This window comes from Arvicola amphibius, chromosome 10 (assembly GCF_903992535.2).
Source record: "Arvicola amphibius chromosome 10, mArvAmp1.2, whole genome shotgun sequence".
NCBI lineage: Eukaryota > Metazoa > Chordata > Mammalia > Rodentia > Cricetidae > Arvicola > Arvicola amphibius.
The window spans coordinates 79518303-79536925 of record NC_052056.1 but is presented as its reverse complement, the minus strand read 5'-3'; the positions used below and the strand labels follow the sequence as shown (position 1 = coordinate 79536925).

At 44.4% G+C, this 18623-nt stretch overlaps 2 protein-coding genes across 7 annotated transcripts in view; one reads left to right on the top strand and one right to left on the bottom strand.

Moving 5' to 3' along the window:
• The window catches only part of Tmem116 (transmembrane protein 116), a 60652-nt gene extending 48812 nt beyond the window's left edge, over positions 1 to 11840 (bottom strand). For 3 of the 6 annotated variants that reach the window (XM_038346337.1, XM_038346336.1, XM_038346338.1), the window contains exon 1: positions 11617 to 11801. In XM_038346337.1, the coding sequence (XP_038202265.1) occupies positions 11617 to 11715 (99 nt within the window). In that variant the 5' untranslated portion in view covers positions 11716 to 11801. Of the gene's footprint in view, positions 1 to 11616 lie in introns of all 6 variants that reach the window. The other 3 variants (XM_038346342.1, XM_038346345.1, XM_038346343.1) reach the window with 2 other exon arrangements.
• Positions 11841 to 11901: 61 nt separating this feature from the next.
• Erp29 (endoplasmic reticulum protein 29) lies at positions 11902 to 18623 on the top strand. The gene is made up of 3 exons (XM_038344824.1): positions 11902 to 12162; positions 16088 to 16226; positions 17865 to 18623. The coding sequence occupies exons 1-3, from the start codon at positions 12019 to 12021 to the stop codon at positions 18362 to 18364; spliced, it is 783 nt and encodes a 260-aa protein (XP_038200752.1). The 5' UTR covers positions 11902 to 12018; the 3' UTR covers positions 18365 to 18623.

Genomic DNA, 18623 nt, shown 5'->3' with positions numbered 1-18623 from the left:
AGAACTATGCCTTCTTTTGCTACAAGGCCAACCCAAACTCAATGATATCAGTCATATTTAGTTTTTGCCTCTGTATTTAAGTTCTGCTGTTGATTTGTGTTTATCTTCATGTGTGGTTCTGAGACTGAACCCAGGAGTTAGTACATGACAGACAGCTGCCCCACCCAAGCCCCATTCTTTTTTCTAAAAAGCTCTATAACAAGTTCAGGTGCATGTATGTTTAATGACCATGATGGGTACTGCATGTTACATACATAGCAGGAAGTCACTAAACTAACAAGTATCCATGATGTTTTGTTGCTGTTGGTGTTTTGTCCTTGTTTTGAAATAGGATCTCATTGTGACTGCAGTCCTGCCTTGCCTGAATTTGCTATGTAGCCTAGGATGACCTTGAATTTGTAACAATCCTGCCTCCAGAGTGCTGAAACTACACATTTGAGCCACAATACCTAGCCTGAAAGCTTTACAGTGGTAATGATGGCCAACTTTTAAGTGATTTCTATGTATAAACATCTATGCTATGGTAATTTGAATGTAACTGGTTCCCATAATCTTATAGAATGCAGAATGTGGTGGTTTGAAAGAAAATGGTCCCCCAAGGTAGTAGTACTATTAGGAGGTTTGGCCTTGCTGAAGTAGTTGTGGCCTTGCTGGAGGAAGTGTGTCACTGTGGGGGTGGGCTTTGAGTTCTCCTATGCTCAAGCTACTCCTAGTGTCACAGACAACTTCCTGATGCCTTCTGATCAAGATGTAGCTAGCACGTCTGCCTGCATGCTCCATGTCCTGCCACTATCATAATAGATGAAACCTCTGAACTGTGAGTCAGCACCTCAATTAAATGTTTCCTTTATAGAAACTGTGGTCATGGTGTCTCTTCACAGCAACAGAAGCCCTAACAAACACGTATGTTAACATTTTAGTCCTTTCCACACTTTTTTGTTTTTGTTTTTCAAGACAAGGTTTCTCTGTATAGTTCTGGCTTTCCTGAAACTCACTCTGTAAACCAGGCTGGCCTTGAACTTACAGAGATCTGCCTGTTTCTGTCTTCTGAGTGCTGGGATTAAAGGTATGTGTTACCACTGCCCAGGGAGGTATTTAAATAAGTCATTCCAGGCTAACATGTTCTTTTTGGACAGAATAACTATACCGAGTGTATCTGGGATTTGGGCAGAGTAGCCTGTGAGAAATTTCATGATATAAAAATAACAACCTTTGCCAGGCATGGTGACATACACCTTAAACCCAGCACTCTGGAGGCAAAGGCAGGCAGGTATCTGTGAGTTCAAAGCTAGCCTGGTATACACAGTGAGTTCCAGAACAGCCAGGGCTACGTATAAAGACCCTGTCTCAAAAAACACTTTAAACTAAATTATATTACAATTAAGGACGTTTCTTGCGCAAATAAACTCTGGCCAGCATCTACATTCATGCTCTTCAGTAACACTGGTGAGAAGTTGAATTCTTCAGCCACCTCCTTTCCACAGGCTAAAGCAGGCTTGTTTCCAAGAGCTTCTACCACTAGTGAAAACGGCGTGATCTGTTTGTGTCCTTGACATGGTGTATAGACAAGTCAGTCTCTAGGCCTGGTTATAGCTTAGTGCTTTCCTAGAAGACATCAGCCTAACCAGGATCCATTCAATTTGGTCAGCCCATGATTTGTGATTCTTGTAGAATTCACTGGGGTCACATGAATCTTTACAGTATGGAGATTCTGGGTACAACTGACCTGTGGGCAAAACTAAAGTATCTATCTGTGTGCATTTTCACTTCCTGGTTCTGAATCAGATAAATGAGGCCCAGGCAGTGAACATGACTCTCATCCTTGCCAGTAGATATATTATTTTGCATCAGGACCCTTCCCACAGTCACTTTCAGAACTTCAACAAGTAGAAACCTTCAAAAGACAAAACAAACCACCACTGTCTTAGTTAGGTTTCTATTGTCTTTTTTTTTTTTTTTTTTTTTTTGATTTTTCGAGACAGGGTTCTCTGTGGCTTTGGAGCCTGTCCTGGAACTAACTCTTGTAGACCAGGCTGGCCTCGAACTCACAGAGATCCACCTGTTTCTGCCTTCTGAGTGCTGGGATTAAAGGCATGCACCACCACTGCCTGGCTAGGTTTCTATTGTCATAATGGTGGGAAGCATGGCGGCACTCAGGCATATATGGTTCTAGAGAGGGAGCTTAGATTTCTACATCTGGATCCCAAGGCATCAGGAAGACACTAAAACATACTCCCTCCAACAATGCCACACCACCTAATAATGCTACTCCCTATGAGCCCATGGGGTCTATTTTTATTCAAAACACCACCAATAAAAACTCAAACATTAGCAATGACTGCAATTATTCCCATTTCAAACTCATTTGTTTCCACAGTCACATAGCTACTAAGAAAGTCCAAGGAAAAAACACTGCAAAACCCAAACTTCAGTAGAACCACAAAACTACATCCACAACCTCCCCAGAAAATAAAACCTTATACCATTATGGGACTCCACCGTCTGCATTTGGACTTAGTTATTACAGCATCCATTAGCATGGCCCCTCCTTTTAACCTCCATAGAATAGCCAGGGTGAGCCTTTAGATTTTCCACATCAGGGCAACATTCAAAGCAGTTACAGCAATTACTTTTTTTTTTTTTTTTTTTTTTGGTTTTTCGAGACAGGGTTTCCCTGTAGTTTCTAGAGCCTGTCCTGGAACTAGCTCTTGTAGACCAGGCTGGCCTTGAACTCAGAGATCCACCTGCCTCTGCCTCCCGAGTGCTGGGATTAAAGGCGTGCGCCACCACCGCCCGGCAGCAATTACTTTTGCAATGCAAGTCATAATAAAGGTGTCAATATACCACCTCCAACCAATCTACTTCCTTCTCTTCTTCAAAAATCTAATTCTATCAGAGTATAGTGGTACATGTCATTAATTTCAGAACTTGGGAGATAGAGAAAGGCAGATCTCTGGGTTCTCTGTGAGTTTGAGCCAGCCTGGTCTACATAATGAGTTCTAAGGATATCCAGAGGTACACAATGAGACTCTGTCCCGTGGGGGGAAAAAATCTACTTTTTTTTTTTTGTTGTTTTTCGAGACAAGGTTTCTCTGTAGCTTTGGAGCCTGTCCTGGAACTAGCTCTTGTAGACCAGGCTGGCCTCGAACTCACAGAGATCCGCAGTGCACTTTTATAGCTAAGGAGGCTCAGTAAGTAAAGAGCACACTGCACAAGTCTTAATAACCAATATTCAGACTCCCAGAACCCACCTAAATGCCAGGTGTGCATGTCAGCTTGCCTATAGTTCCAGCATATGGACACAGGGAATCCTCAGAGCAAACTGGTTAACAAGATTGGCCTTATCAACGAGCCCTAGGTTAGAGTGAGAGACCCTGCTTCAGTGAATAGGATAGAGATGGAAAATGACTGCTGATGTCAACATCAGGCCTCTGCATGCACACCCACATGTGCCACATAAATATGAATACACCCCTCTCTCTCTCTCTCTCTCTCTCTCTCTCTCTCTCTCTCTCTCTCTCTCTCTCTCTCTCTCTCTCTCTCTGTCTCTCTCTCTCTCTCTCTCTCTCTCTCACCCCCCCCACACACAGACACAGACACACACTTATGAAAATGGAAAAAATGTTAAGCCTTCCATACTAACCACAACCAGAAAAGCACTTTTGGATAGCCATTCTAATGGGGCATACCCAGAGTATTCATATACTCAGAAATGAGCAATCTCAAAAATGTCAATGTTTTGCTGGGCAGTGGTGGTGCATACCATTAATCCCAGCACTTGGGAGGCAAAGGCAGGATGAAAAGCAGGCCCATAGCTCCTCACTACATCTATATATCTATGTTCAAATTTCCTGCCTGGCTTTACTTTGCTAAGCCATTGACCAAAACAGTTTCTTATTAACCACTGGTAATAAAACTTATTCATAGTATACAGAGGGGAAATCCCCCATCATCTCACCTTTTCTGTCTAAATAAAAAGGGATGTTTTAACTTTAACATAGTAAAATTACATATAACAAAATAGGTATCAAGCAAGAATTACAGTTATAATATTTCTTTGTGAATCTAAAGTTTCATATCTAATTTATCTTTTATCATAACTAAGGAAAACTATAACTATCTTCACTCTTCAAAGACCCCAGAAGGATATAATATTACCTAGGTAAATAGGAGGTGCACTGTAAGCAACTTCCAAAACTCAAGAACTAGCCGGGCGGTGGTGGCGCACGCCTTTTAATCCCAGCACTCGGGAGGCAGAGGCAGGCAGATCTCTGTGAGTTCGAGACCAGTCTGGTCTACAAGAGCTAGTTCCAGGACAGGCTCTAAAGCTGCAGAGAAACCCTGTCTTGAAAAACCAAAAAAAAAAAAAAAAAAACCCTCAAGAACTGACAGAGACATCTTGCTGCCTGGACAGTCACTCAAAGTTCTTCTGTAACACTGGGACATCCATCTTCAACCTGCAGGCCTATAATACCTGATAGACTTTCCAGTGAAGAAGGAAATTTGAAGATTTGTTTCACTTTGTACTGGCAAAGTTTGTCAGTTGCTTTCTTCTGTGTCCTTCAGAATGTCTGGCAGCTTCTTCGGTAAAGCAGGAACCCTGAAGGATCATCACATCTTTTGGAAAATTCAGTAGTCATTTTTCTGTGGGTCCTGCATGTTTAATTCATACAGCATACCATCAAGTAGTCCAGGCAAGAGCAGTTTCTTGCCCAATTGGCTAGCCTTGTCACACTGAAGGCAAATTCCATAACGAGTTTCTTCAATGTCCATCAACCTCTCTGAATCGGTTGTGCCAGAAGCAGATATGTCTCACTACTGAGAAGTCTAAGTTCTTAAAACATTTTAAATGCCATATTTGTAGGTCTTTGAAGTGTTGAAGATTATCTAACTTAAATATATCTCTATGTATCTAAAAAATCTAACTATCATGACTAAAAGTTTGGTTATTATAGGATGACCACCTGGTAATCTGTATTTCTTAACTATACATTACATTTTTTTAAATGAGCTGCATAAACACAATACCTTAAACAAGAGCAGAAATATATATATAGAGAGAGAGCATAACAAATATATATATATATATATATATATATACAGAGCATAACAAAATCGACCTTAAATTTCTATCAATAGACCAAGATCCATACCAATGCAAAGTATTCGTATCTATATCATATTCCCTTTTAAATGAAAACATTTATAAACAATAATTTTTGGAATTTGGGGATAGTTTTCTACAAACATAGCTTTCTCCTGTTGTTTGGTGGACAAAGTATTTTTAGGGCTCACGGAAACCTTTTGGGGAGATCTTGCTTCATTAAACCACATTAGACTAGAAGGAATCTACAGGTTCTAATCTGTAGAAACAAAAGCAGAACCTCTTTTCCAAAGCAACATATCCTTAGACCCAAATATTGAAGTCAAGATACCTTTATGTTGGTTTAACGTAGCAGCCCCCAGAATCAAATGTCTCTCTGTAGTCAAAAAATTCAAAAAAAACACGATATACATAATCCAGACTCTGTATATAGTCCATCTTTACATGGCTTATTTTTCTTTACTCCTTTAATCTATGACTGCCTGTACTCTTTTATATTACTTTTACTATCTCTCTAAAGACTTTCTTTTATGTTTAAAAACTGTTTCTTTTTATAACTGTCTATATTCTTTTTCTTCTCTCTCCCAAGCCCATGTACATTTTTTAAACACACTATGACCCATTCAGAGGTTTATTTTTGTCTGAATCTGTCTTTATTGAGTGTCTAATCATTTTCTGACCAAGAGCACCTTTTTTTTTTCTAAATGTTAAGTGGGCATGACTAGGACCAACTCCATGCCTCTGCCTGTTGCCTCTGCCCTGTCCAACATGGCAGAGGCATGTTCGCCTCCTCTGGGCTATGCTCACCACACCAGCTCTAGGGACACAGCAGGTCTATATTGCCATTAAGCAACTAGTAGCAGGCTCCTTACAACCCCACTTAAATGCAGGACCTCCTGAAAGAGCCAGAGTTCATGCTGTCAGCATGAGCCAGGAACCCCGCTCTTAAAGAAGCCACACAAGTTTTGGTGCTAATGCTGAATCAGGAAGCCTTTTCTTAAAGGGATTGTACCTCTGCTTGCTTCTAGCAAATAGAGCCCACCCAAGAAGATGCTGCTACCAAGAAGCCACACTTAGCTCTCGTTTTTTTTTGTTGTTGTTGTTGGTCTAGAAGTCCTCTTTTTTTTTCTTAAGCTTCTTTGAGGTCTTATGTGGATCCATGCCTGAGATGGTGGGTGACATTTTGTAATAAAACTTATTCATAGCATACAGAAGGAAATCCCATATCAGATCTCTGAATTTGAGCTCAGCTTGGTGTACAGAGTTCCAGGACAGCCAAGACTGTTACATGGAGAAACTCTATCTCGAACCCCTCCCCCGCCCCAAAAAAGAAAACAGAAAAAAGGTAAATGTTTTATAAAGAGTCTTCAATTTTTTTTTTCTTTCTTCCTCAAAGAGATGGGGTTTCTCTGTGTAGCTGTAGCTGACTTACAGAGCCGTGGCGTTGAACTTACGGAGATCCACTTCTCTCTCCCTCCTTCCCTTCCTCCCTACAGAATTCTCATCCTAGGGTTGGGGGAAGTCTTAAACAATGTCTTACCCCTTCCTCATAAGGTCCAAATGACAAAGTTTGATTCCATCAAAGTCTACCCTGGCTAACTAAGGAGTTTATTAGGGTTACTTACAAAGCATGAATGAAGGGTTAAAAGCAGGAGCCTTGGTGACCCTAAAATAGCCACACTGGGAGGTCTGTACCCAGCATGGATGAAAAATAGCCCACAGCTGCATGGATAGTGCTTCCTTCCTAGTCCTTCAGAGCCTGAATACTCTACCTCCTCCCTAAATCATGCACAGTTAGGGCAGAATTGCATATAGTCAGTTGGGAGGAGTGGCTGGATTCTCAGATGAGGGTTCTTTAGCCCTCTCATCCCTCCTAGGAGGGAATGTTAACAGTCAACAAGCTTAGCTGTGATGATCTTTTGGAAATGGGCACATCTGATCTGAAGATGGTGGCAGTTAGGCGTGGAAGATAACCCTATATAATATACACATTGAGTTCTTTTTCTCCAATTTACCAAACATTAGATCCTGCTATCTTATGACATACATTTATTAGATATATACAATAATTGTAGTGCTAAATTCTTTTTTGTTGTTGTTTTTTTGTTTTGTTTTTTGAGACAGGGTCTCTGTGTGTAGCTTTAGAGCCTGTCCTGGCTCTGTAGACCAGGCTGATCTTGAACTCGCAGAGATCCACCTGCCTTTGCCTCCTGAGTACTGGGATTTAATGGTGTGAGCCACCAACACCTGGCTCCAAAGTCTCTTAATGGTAGGTATATGTCTTTTTTTCACTATCACGAGCTTATTATGCCAGAAAGAAACATATCTGTGTCTTTTCACATCAGAATTTATTGACTAACAATCCATTCACAAAGTTATTTGTTAGATTTGCTGCAACTTACCAAGTAATCCTGAATTCAAGTGTGTGGATCCTAGCAGTCATAGGTCCTTTTATTCCAGAATTAGTTACTGCCATTAACTCTTAGCTCATACATTACCCTGTCATATGTTTACACAGATTACAGAATGGCCATAAGAGAGTAACATGTTGCAGAGTTCTGAGAGGCTGTCCTGAAGTCGAACTGGTACAATCTTAATTCAAATCCTGCAGGGGCCATAAAAAGAGTCATACTAGGCACAGGTTCAGGGTTGTCAACACAGGCCCAGGTGTCTGGCCATTTCAAATGCTGAAGTGGAGAGAGCATCATAAGATGAAGAAGCTGGAGGCTTTCACTTTAGCCAGTGTCTTACATGAGGCTCACGACAAGTGCTGGGTCAAATGGAGGAACTCTATACAGTTCCCTGTAAGGGTGTATCTGGTGCAACATATGTAGAGTTCATACATAGAGTCTCGGCTTTGATTTGATATAGTCACAGGCAGTGCTGTTTATTCACACAAATCAAATAATTTGTCAGTTGGTAGAAGCTGGTGCCCTGACAGACAACAGTATTGACTTGTGTGAACACAACATAGAGTCATTTTTCCTTGGCACTTAGCTTCAAAATATGGTCTATGTGTTGCACAGCCTGAGATCAGCAACTGTACACAACAGAGTAAGCCAGGGCAGGCTCAGATGGCTCTTATTTATACTTAAATCTATTGGTTTAATCAAAGTCTTACAAATTCCTTTTCCCCCCTGAAACAGGGTTTCTCTGTGTAGTCCTAGCTGTCCTGGAATTCACTCTGTAGACCAGGCTGGCCTTGAACTCACAGAGATCTGCCTGCCTCTGCCTCCTGAGTGCTGGGATTAAAGGTGCGTGCCATCACAGCAGCCACAACCCAGAATTCGATCCTGCGAAAAAATCTTTTTGTTCGGAACAGGATTTCACAGTGTGGCCCTGGCTGGCCTAAAACTTGCTTTAGAGACCAGGTTGATCTTGAACTCACAGAGATCTTTCTGCTTCTGCCTTCTGAGTACTAGGAGATTAAAGGGGTGTGCCACCATGCCCAAGCTTTCTGCAAAAGCTTCTTGATTTCACTTTTCTTCAAGAACACACTTGGGGGGGGGGGAGTGGAACATTAAAGTGTGCACATGCCCTACTACTCAGCTACCATCCAGACCCAACTAACTTATTCTGTTTTTCTAAAAAAGTAGTTTTTAGTTGTTTGAGAATTTCACATAACATGTTTTGATGATATTTACCCTCCTTGTCCAACTCTTTCTAGATTCATACCCCATTTCTTTCCTACCCAACTTTGTAAAACTAAGTAGACCAGGCTGGTTTCCCATTCAAAGAGATCCACCTGTCCCAGCCAGAGCGCTGTAGCTATTAAGCCTGTCCTGGAACTAGCTCTTGTAGACCAGGCCTGCCTCTGCCTCCCAAGTGCTGGGATTAAAGGTGTGCGCCTCCACTGCCCGGTTTGTAATCTCTTTTTCTTAAAGGAACATCAGGCCCCATGGGTTGGGGCCCACCTGTATAATTTCATTTAGCTTTAATTATTTCTGTAATTATTATAATAACTACCTCTCCAAATGCAATCAGACTGCACATGAGGCACACAACTTAATCCATGACTAAGACACTGCTTAGTCCAAACTCTTCCTGAGATTTTCTCCAGTCTCCATTGCTCTCCTTCCCAGGATGATTAAGCCAGAAGATTAGGGTTAAAGGTGTGTCCTCCATGCCCAGTTTTCCCTCCATGCTTGGGTGATATTTTCACACACAAATCTGACAACATTCCAGTTAAAATCTCTGGTGGCTCTAAACCCTTTAGATTAATTAGTGAGTCTTTATTTTGCTTCCTAGTTTGCCATTTCACAGATTCCTGGCCACTGACTGGTCACTGCTTAACCAATGCTTCCTCCTTTTCAAGGTCATGCTCTAAATCATCTCCGGGATACGATTCTGACACTTCTAAGCAGGATTGACTTTTAATACAGGATATTTTAAGGTGTACAAATACCTTTGCAGTGATTAGGAAAGAGATGAAATAGGATTAAAGATTTTAATATGGACTGGGGAGATGGCAGCCCTGGAAACCTCACACAGAATTCAAGATGTGTAAGCGAGGAAGACATAGGTCTTTCTTAGGACACAGCAACGTCCAAATATGTTTCCTGGGGAGAGTTTTCATTGGTAGGCTTAGAGTAAGTAGGCATGAATCCCAGCAAGTCACACTGTGACTGGGCCTTCAGTATGTAATACCTGCACTGCCTGTGGATGGCCAGTCAAATGGAGGGCAGCTAGCTGTCTTTTGCAGGGGTGGGCATTGGGCAGCAAGTGTACAACACCATACTGAAAACCAGAACTATAATAGACTACTGAGTGGCTGGAAAGATGGTTCAGGGGGGGTAAGAGCATTAGCTGCTCTTCCAGAGGACCTGGGTTCGATTACCAGCACCCACATAGCAGCTCACAAGTGTCTGTAACTCCAGTCCCAGGGGATATGATGGCCTTTTCTGGCGTCCTCGGTATATACATGGTACTCACATAGTACATTGACAAATACACAAACAAAAATCCATACACATAAAAATAAGTAACTGGAGATCAAGAGTGGGAGAGGAAGACGGACTACTGAAAGAGGGCTGCAGCGCTGGCTCAGCGGTGAAGAGCACTTGGCTGGTGTGGGTCCATGGTCTATATTCTGTCAATTAGATTGTAAATAAATGCTGATTGGCCAGTAGCCAGGCAGGAATTATAGGCGGGACAACCAGACAGGAAGTAGAGGCAGGTCAAGGAGAACAGAATGCTGGAAAGAAGGAAGCCTATTCCTCCGCAGTCCTGACCTGACCACAGAAGAAGCAAGATGTGACTTCCTCACTGAATAAGATACTGAGCCACATGGCTAACAAAGATAAGAATAATGGGCTAATAATGGGCTATATAAGTTATAAGAGTTAATAAGAAGCCTGAGCTAATGGGTCAATCAGTTTATAACTAATGTAGACCTCTGTGTGATTTCTTTGGGACTTAACAATTGTGGGAACTCCTAGAAGACCAGGGCTTAATTCCCAGCATCCACATGGAGGCTTAAAACCATACCTAACTGTGGTTTCACAACCAACACACCCTTTTGGCCTTCTCTGGCACCAGACACATACACAGTACATATACATACAGTCAAATAGAACATTCATGTGCATAAAATAAACAAAACTTTTTAGTAGTGACTACTGAACCCTATTTCAAGCATGAGAAAGTTCAATTTATGGTCAACACAGATGCCAAGCAACATACAATTGTAAAGACTTATTACATTAGCTAGGTGTGGTGATGCACACAGTATGTGGGAGGCCACGGTAGGAGGATTCTCAACTGGTATTCAGCACAGGCTACACAGAGACCTTGCCTCAAAAATGGGGGTACAGCTGGTAATATGGTTCATTCCTCATACTTAAGCACTTGCTGAGCTGAATTCCCAGGAATATATGGGGTGTGTGTGTGTGTGTGTGTGTGTGTGTGTGAATGTCCATGTATATATGTAGAGGCCAGTGGCCAACCTCTCTGTCTTCCTCAATGATACAACCATCTTTTTTGAAAAGCTCTCTTAATCTGGAACTCACTGATTCAACTAGGCTTGATTTGGGAACCTTCCTGTCTCTGCCTACCCAGTACTGCAAAGTGTGCCACAGCTTTTTTGTTTTGCTTTGTTTTTTAAAACAGGATCTCACTAGGTTTACTGTGGATGGCCTAGAACTCGGCACGTGGCCCAGGCTGACCTTGAATTCAGGTTCACCAGCCTTGGTCTCAGGAGTGGTGTGATTGAAGATGCGCGCCAACACACCAGGCCCAGATCCGGCTTTTTCCTTGAGTGCTGAGGATGGAACTTTGGGGAGGTGGGGCATAAGATAGCCACTCAAAACAATTGCTTGTTTTCTCACTATACATCCAAGCCCGCTCTTCCCACACCTGACCACAAGCAGGATACCAAGAGGCCTTTCCCAGAGCTTCCGGGGTAGGGAAGGCCACAGCACCTAAGTACCCCGTGGGCCTGACCAGGGTTGCAGCCTAAGGGGCCTGCGGCCTACACGGGGAGGACAACTACCAGAGGCAGACAGGTGACTAACCAAGAGAGACGGCGGGTCCCAACAGACAGCATGACGCCCCAGCACAGGCAAGGTGTGGAAAGCCGCCTCATCTTCTTCCAAGGCGACAGAAGGCAGCATGGGAATTGTTGAAGCTTCGCTTCGCGCCTCTCCTCACCTGAGAAGAGCCAGCCTACCTAGGCTCACGTCATTTTCTCTCCCGTCACGTGACCGCGTCCATGCGCTTCGCGGGCCACGCATGCGCAGCTGTCTCGTTGCCCCGCCCCTCAAGCGGCCCATCCCTTCCACCCTAAGGGAGCTCTAGCCGCCTGGAGTGGCCACGTGTGCGCCTGCGCGCTCTGAGACCGCCCTCCAAGTGACGTGAGAGACCCCTCGGAGCGCTTCGGCCGCGTCTCTCATCTCCGGCTCCCGTAATCTGCTGTGATGGCTGCCGCGGTCCCTGGCGCCGTTTCCCTCTCCCCACTGCTGTCTATTCTCCTGGGCCTGTTGCTCCTCTCTGCTCCTCATGGCGGCAGCGGCCTGCACACGAAGGGCGCCCTTCCCTTGGACACAGTCACTTTCTACAAGGTAATGAGGACTGGGGGAGTCGTGCGCAGGTGCAGCTAGACTCCCGTGAGCGCGTGCGCTCATGAGGACGTTGGTCCCCGAGGGGTGGCAAGCAGGCACTCTATAGGGACCATCCCTAGATATCTCATCATCCTACAGGCCCAATGTTGGCAGAATAGGGGCGCACGCTAATCACTCGGCACCCTTGCCTTTGCTTTGCTACCTCCTTCTACAAAAGAGCTATGCTGTCAAGGGAACTAAATGTTCCTTCCCTTTATAGGGAAAAGACAATGCCGGAAAGATCCAATCCACGAGTCCCAAGTGGAAGATCGAAGGGCGGGGCGAGGTCGACGCTCTTCGGCTCCTTGATGGGTGGGGGTGGCGAAGAAAATTAAGCACGTTAACATGCAAGTGTGCTCCCCCTCTTCTCTGACTGAGGATGGATGCCTGCTTGACAATGTGCAAACCATATGATAGAACGCGGACCTCTACAAAGTGCAAGGGTTAAAAAGGTGCACTTCTGACACCTGTAGAAAGCATGTTCCGGCAGAGAAAGAAATGAACAAAAACCAGGTCAAAGCACGGAAGAAGCGCCACTAGCCCTAGGGTTTTGTTTGTTTGTTTGTTTTCCCCAAAATGTGGTATACAGGTCTGGGTAAATGGATGGTGGCAGTGTTGGCGGCTGAATGCAGTGGACTGTGTGGACCCAACCTTTTCCTCTCGCATCTGTCCCAGCCCCCAGCAGTTCTCACTTCCTCTACTGGACAATCTAAGTATGGAGAGTAGTCATTTTCTTATTTTGTTTTCATAGTGAGGAACTGAAAATCAAAAGGGAACTAAATGAGCCTGTCTCGAGTGTTTGGACACGTCCGTTTTGGACAGGGTTGCTGTTTGAAAAGGATCCTGCACATGTAGCCCATTCAATGTTGTCCTTTGGAATTAAAAAAAAAAATGTCTGCCATATTATTAATCACCTATTCAACCCTATATAGCAATCTACTCTCGATACAGCAGTCCAAGTGTGGATAAGGCATTTAGGACGTCAGTGTTTACCATCTTTACCAACCGCCTCCTGCTCTCACCACTGGAACCCCAATGGCCCCTGACTACACCTTGAGATCCCCTTCTTACCTCTCACTTCCTAGCCATTTGCTCCCTTGTCCAATCTCTCCAGCCAGCTCTCAGCTGTTAGGACTTCGGCACTGTTCCTTGTGACTGGAACACTCCTTGCCCAGTCTTTGAAACATGTTACTTCACATTACTCTGTCTTAGATTAAATATTACCCCCTTGGGGCCTTGCCTTGCTTTCTTGGGCCCCCAGGCTTAAATTCATTCCTGTTGCTGTCACTATTTTTTTAAAACTTGTCAGTTTCAAATCTCCCATAGAATATTACAAGCATATGAAGTAGCTGATCTGTTTCTCTGGCTCTCTACACCAGATTATTCATTGAGCATCTAATATGACAGTGGATCTGGTATGTTGTGTTCACATCAATGAACAGATGCCTCCTCTATTGCTTCCAAATTTTTGCCAGGATTCTTGTTACATGTTTTGCCTTTCAGTGATTTCCAACTAGAATGGGTTTTCTTCAGTGTTATTTTTGACCATCACTAAAAGGATGAGAGCCCCTATGCTGTTCATTGCTGTGTCATTTAGAATGATGTCTGGGACATGATGGGCTTTTAACAGCTTCTTATATAGTGAACAAATAAATAAAGTCAGCCAGGCAAAGGTGTTAACACAGAGAACTGATGATGCAGAAGCAGAAAGGTCATGAGTTCAAGGCCAGTATAGGTAACTTGATGAGATCTTGTTTTAAAAATCCCAGTGGAGGGGCCATAAGATGACTCAGCACGAAGGCACTTCCACCAAGCCTTACCACTAGAGTTGGGAAAGAAGAGAACTGACTCCCACACACATAACAGCACTACTGCATGCTAAAAGCTAAATCTCCTTTTTACTCCAGTGTCCAGCCACCCTATGATTACTGGTATTCAGTATTCTAAATGAGGTCCCTGGTAGGGAGCCTGTGTTGTGCTTTTGAAACACTGCGATCCGGCTTCTACTCACCTTGACTCACAGCCACGAAGCATCAGCTCCCCAAGCCTGTGAGAGCTCTCTTCGGAACATTTTTCAGTGTGTCTGCCATAAGTCAAACACTGGGACTCAAGGAGTGTACAAGAACAGGGACATGGTCCTTATCCTTAGAAATCCAAGTGGGAAGGACAGAAAATGAGCAAATAATAAAGTTTCAGAGTGCGATGGGAGAGGGTTAAGGAAATGAAGTAATAGGAGATTGGATCTTCCTCTTCACTAGAAGGGGACATTTAAACTGAACCTGGAATGACAGAGCCAGATGAAGAGGCTTCTAGGCAGCAGAGTGGGGCTCGTGTTGAGCAGAAACAAGGGCAGCTGGGCCACGGGGATATGAGCCGATTTATATTTTCAGTCTTTCCTGCTGCTGGGCCCTTGGAGCTCTGACTTTTTAGTGTCAGTGACCTGTTCCCGATGGCTTCTGTCTTTGATGTCCCTAGGCAGTTTTAATATTCTTAAATAGGTAAAACAAAGTGAATGTTAAAAATAATAAGGCCTTTTCACCACCAGTGATTGCCTGCGATGAAAACATGACAGTTGGGACTGCGTGAAAGCTGATGGAGGAGGTTGGGGGCTTAGTGCTTAAGAACAAATACTGCTCCCGCACCCATGTCAGGAGCTTGCAGCTGTCAGTCATCCTTTTCTGGCCTTCTCGGGTACCTGTGCTCAGATGCACATAGCCACACAAACATAACTAAAAATAATAAAAGCAAGTTGTTTTTTAATTTGAAGATGGGTAGGCAGTATTATTGACCAAAGGTAATTAGAGAAAATGTATACCTTGAAAGAAGCCACCAAAAGGAAGTCTTGGGCTCATCAGTAAGTTAAATGTAGACTGACCATTATCATTCCCTAAGCTCCATTCCTAGTAAACCAAAGGAATGGAATTTTGTGTGTTCAAACATAACATGTATGTGAACATTTAGGGCAGTACTGTCTACGGTGACCAAAAGTGAGCAACAACTTGTCTGTCAGCTGATGTGTGGTTTACTTGGAGGGAAAAATGTCCAAAGTACTAAGCTAGGATATGGTGATGTATGCCTGTACCCTCAGCATTTGGGAAGCTAAGACAGGAGGATCAGTGTGAGCCAGCCTGGGCTACATAGACGCTGTCTCCAGAATAAGGGGAAAAATAAAAGGCATGATATACTGGCATGTGCTAGAACAAGTTTTAAAAACATGGTAGGCAGCCAGGCTTTTATTCCCAGCACTCAGGAGGCAGAGACAGACAGATCTTTGTGAGTTTGAGGCCAGCCTGGTTTACAGAGTTCCAAGACAGCCAGGTCTTGGAACCAAACCAAAACCAAACCAAAAACAAACAAACAAAAAAACCCACTGAGAGACACTTTATTAACTTTACCACAATTAAAATTCTGGCTTTGACAGTCTAAGACATGTAGCTGAAGGGAATGCTGGTCTAAGGAGATGGCATTGACTCAAGTCTGGCCTCTTCATCAACCTTCTACCTGACCTGAAATTGCTCAGTTCAGTTCAAACTCTGGCCTCTATGGCCAAAGCATCCTGAGTGTTTGGTGTTTACTGACAAAGACCCCCTGAGATGTCAGGACAGCAGTGGATGCTAAGGTTTCCTTGGCATTGTTCAAAAACACAGGAAGGGAAGGCCTCAGCTGTTTATGCACTATTCTTTTGTGGGTGCGAACACATGCACACCTAGTGTGATACCCACAAAGGGATCATATTCTAATCTTTAGGGGAATCAGTGAATTCACACAGCTTGTCTCCTGTGTAGGCTCGTTTCCACTCTGTTTCTTGAACAGGGGTCCCTTGGGAAGGGGAATTAGCCCTAAAAGTCCCTGAACACCCGACTTGCTCAGCTCTATGCGCCCTCAGGTCATCCCCAAAAGCAAGTTTGTCTTGGTGAAGTTCGACACCCAGTACCCCTACGGTGAGAAGCAGGACGAATTCAAACGGCTGGCTGAGAATTCGGCCTCCAGCGATGATCTTTTGGTGGCAGAGGTGGGGATCTCAGGTATGGACAAGTCCAGGATGACTGGGGAGGGGCCTGGGATGAAGGAAGGTGGGGCTCATTTCCCTGGTGGGTGGGGGAGTAATGCCCCTGAGCCATTCACTTGGAGAAATTGGTTGTGCAGTCTGTCAGGACCTAGTGCTGGCAGCAAGCTTAAGGGAGCAGGTGCTGCCCATGGAACCAGAGATGATCCTATAGCTGCCTGAAGGAACAACCCCTCTTCCCAAACCTTCACCTCTCTGACTTCCCTTAAGAACTGAACACCTCCTGAAATGAGCCAGTGCCAGCACTAATCGATGGGCAGTCTCTAAGGCCATGGTCACCAGCATCTAGTGGTTATAGTCCAGAGGTCTGTAGGCACTGAATCTCAGCCCTATCTTAAATGTGGTATCATCACCTTAGTTGGGAAGACCCGCACTTCCACCTGGGAGGCCCTAGGGAATTTCCTGCAGTCTGGTAGCAGTAGAGCTGACTAGAACACTTCTCCAGGGCAATTAGTGGTGAGTTTACTCAATTTCCAGTCAGTTCCCTCAGAGCTTGGTGAATAATAACTGCAGCAGAGCCAGCTTTCATCCTGTATCTACTATGTGCCAGGCCACTTTGCTGCTTTCCACAAGTTCTGTCCTGATACCTCTCTGAAAGAAGTACTATGTAACTATCACCTGTGTCTCAGACCAGTGGACTGGTGCGCAAGACTTAATGATGCAGTTAAATGCCAGACCTAGGGGGCTGGAGAGGTGGCTCAGCAATTAAAGAGTACTGACTGCTCATCCAGAGTACCTGGATTCAATTTCAGGCACCCACATGGCAGCTCCCAACTGTCTGTAATTCAGCTCCAAGTGATTTGACACCTGAGATCTGTGTGTGTGTGTGTATATATATATATATATATAGTCAAAAGACCCATGCACATAAAGGAAAAATAAGTCTTTTTAAAGACTAGGAGGAGCTCCTGGCAGCCATCACCACCTTTTAGCCTTGGAGACCGCTATGCCCATTGGCAGTGTCAGAGCTACCACATAGTGAGCACTTGATTCCTCCACATGACGTTTTTCCTCACTGGTCTTCCAGTTTTGGTGAGGCAGGGTCTGCATTCACTAAATGCTCTCCTTTTCTATAATGCTGCAGTCAGGGTGGCTGTATGTAGCTCATGAACTCCCAGGTTCAGTCCCTGCCCAGATCTTTGTCCTCTACCCCCAGATCTTCATGTAGCTGATCCCAGTTGTGTTCATAGTGTGGATCATAGGCTTCCTCACCCCCAAACTGTGCTATCACCCTATTTTTGTTAAGATACAAGTTATTTTATTAAGATACTTGTAAAGATACTGTGAATGCAGCGTCAGAGCATGACATCTGAACTGTGGCTAGGCCCTCACACACATAACAGGTTCTAGCAGATAGTGGATACAATATTCAGATCACTGTTTGCCCAAAAACAAAAATAAAACCCCCCAAAATAAGAGTCAGTGAATGACACAGTAAAGCTACAAAGCTAAGGCGTGTTGGGAAAAAAATTAGACACAGGACTCTGGTGAAACTTCACATTAGACTATGTACAGCCAATCTTTTAATTTCTCCGTCTGCTCAGCAGGCCCAGTGGCAATGTTCTGCTAGTTCCTCATGTTTGCTTTCTATCCACAGACTACGGTGATAAGCTGAACATGGAGCTGAGTGAGAAATACAAGCTGGACAAAGAGAAATACCCAGTCTTCTACCTCTTTCGGGATGGGGACTTTGAGAACCCTGTCCCATACAGTGGGGCAATTAAGGTTGGCGCTATCCAGCGCTGGCTAAAGGGTCAGGGGGTCTACCTGGGCATGCCTGGTTGCCTGCCTGCCTACGATGCCCTGGCCAGTGAGTTCATCAAGGCTTCCAGCATAGAGGCCCGCCAGGCCATCTTGAAAAAGGGGCAGGATGGCCTCTCAGGTGTGAAGGAGACAGAGAAGAAGTGGGCCAGCCAGTACCTGAAGATCATGGGGAAAATCTTGGACCAAGGTGAAGACTTCCCAGACTCAGAAATGACTCGGATCAGCAAGCTGATTGAGAACAAGATGAGCGACAGCAAGAAAGAAGAGCTGCACAAGAGCTTAAACATCCTGACTGCCTTCCGGAAGAAGGGGGCTGACAAGGAGGAGCTGTGACAGGGTTTGCTGGGGTGGGGAAAGGGAGGGCCATCTGCTGGCTGTGAGGCCCCTGTGGAGTACAGGTTGTGGAACAAAGCAGTCCTGAGCCAGAAACCTGAACCCTGAGTATGTATGGACATTCATGTTGCTGAGATCATACTTAGGACATCCCTAGAAGCCAGTGTGTGGAGAGCCTGTCAAGGCTGGTGAGCTGCCCCTGCAGAGGAATTGGTGCTACAGAGTTAATGCTGAACAAATAAAAGTCTTGTTTTGGTTA

Coding starts and splice junctions, on each gene's coding strand:
- Erp29 (XM_038344824.1), top strand. CDS start 12,019: ATGGCTGCCGCGGTCCCTGGCGCCGTTTCCCTCTCCCCACTGCTGTCT. Junction 12,163..16,087: donor ACACAGTCACTTTCTACAAG/GTAATGAGGACT, acceptor ATGCGCCCTCAG/GTCATCCCCAAAAGCAAGTT. Junction 16,227..17,864: donor GGCAGAGGTGGGGATCTCAG/GTATGGACAAGT, acceptor TTCTATCCACAG/ACTACGGTGATAAGCTGAAC.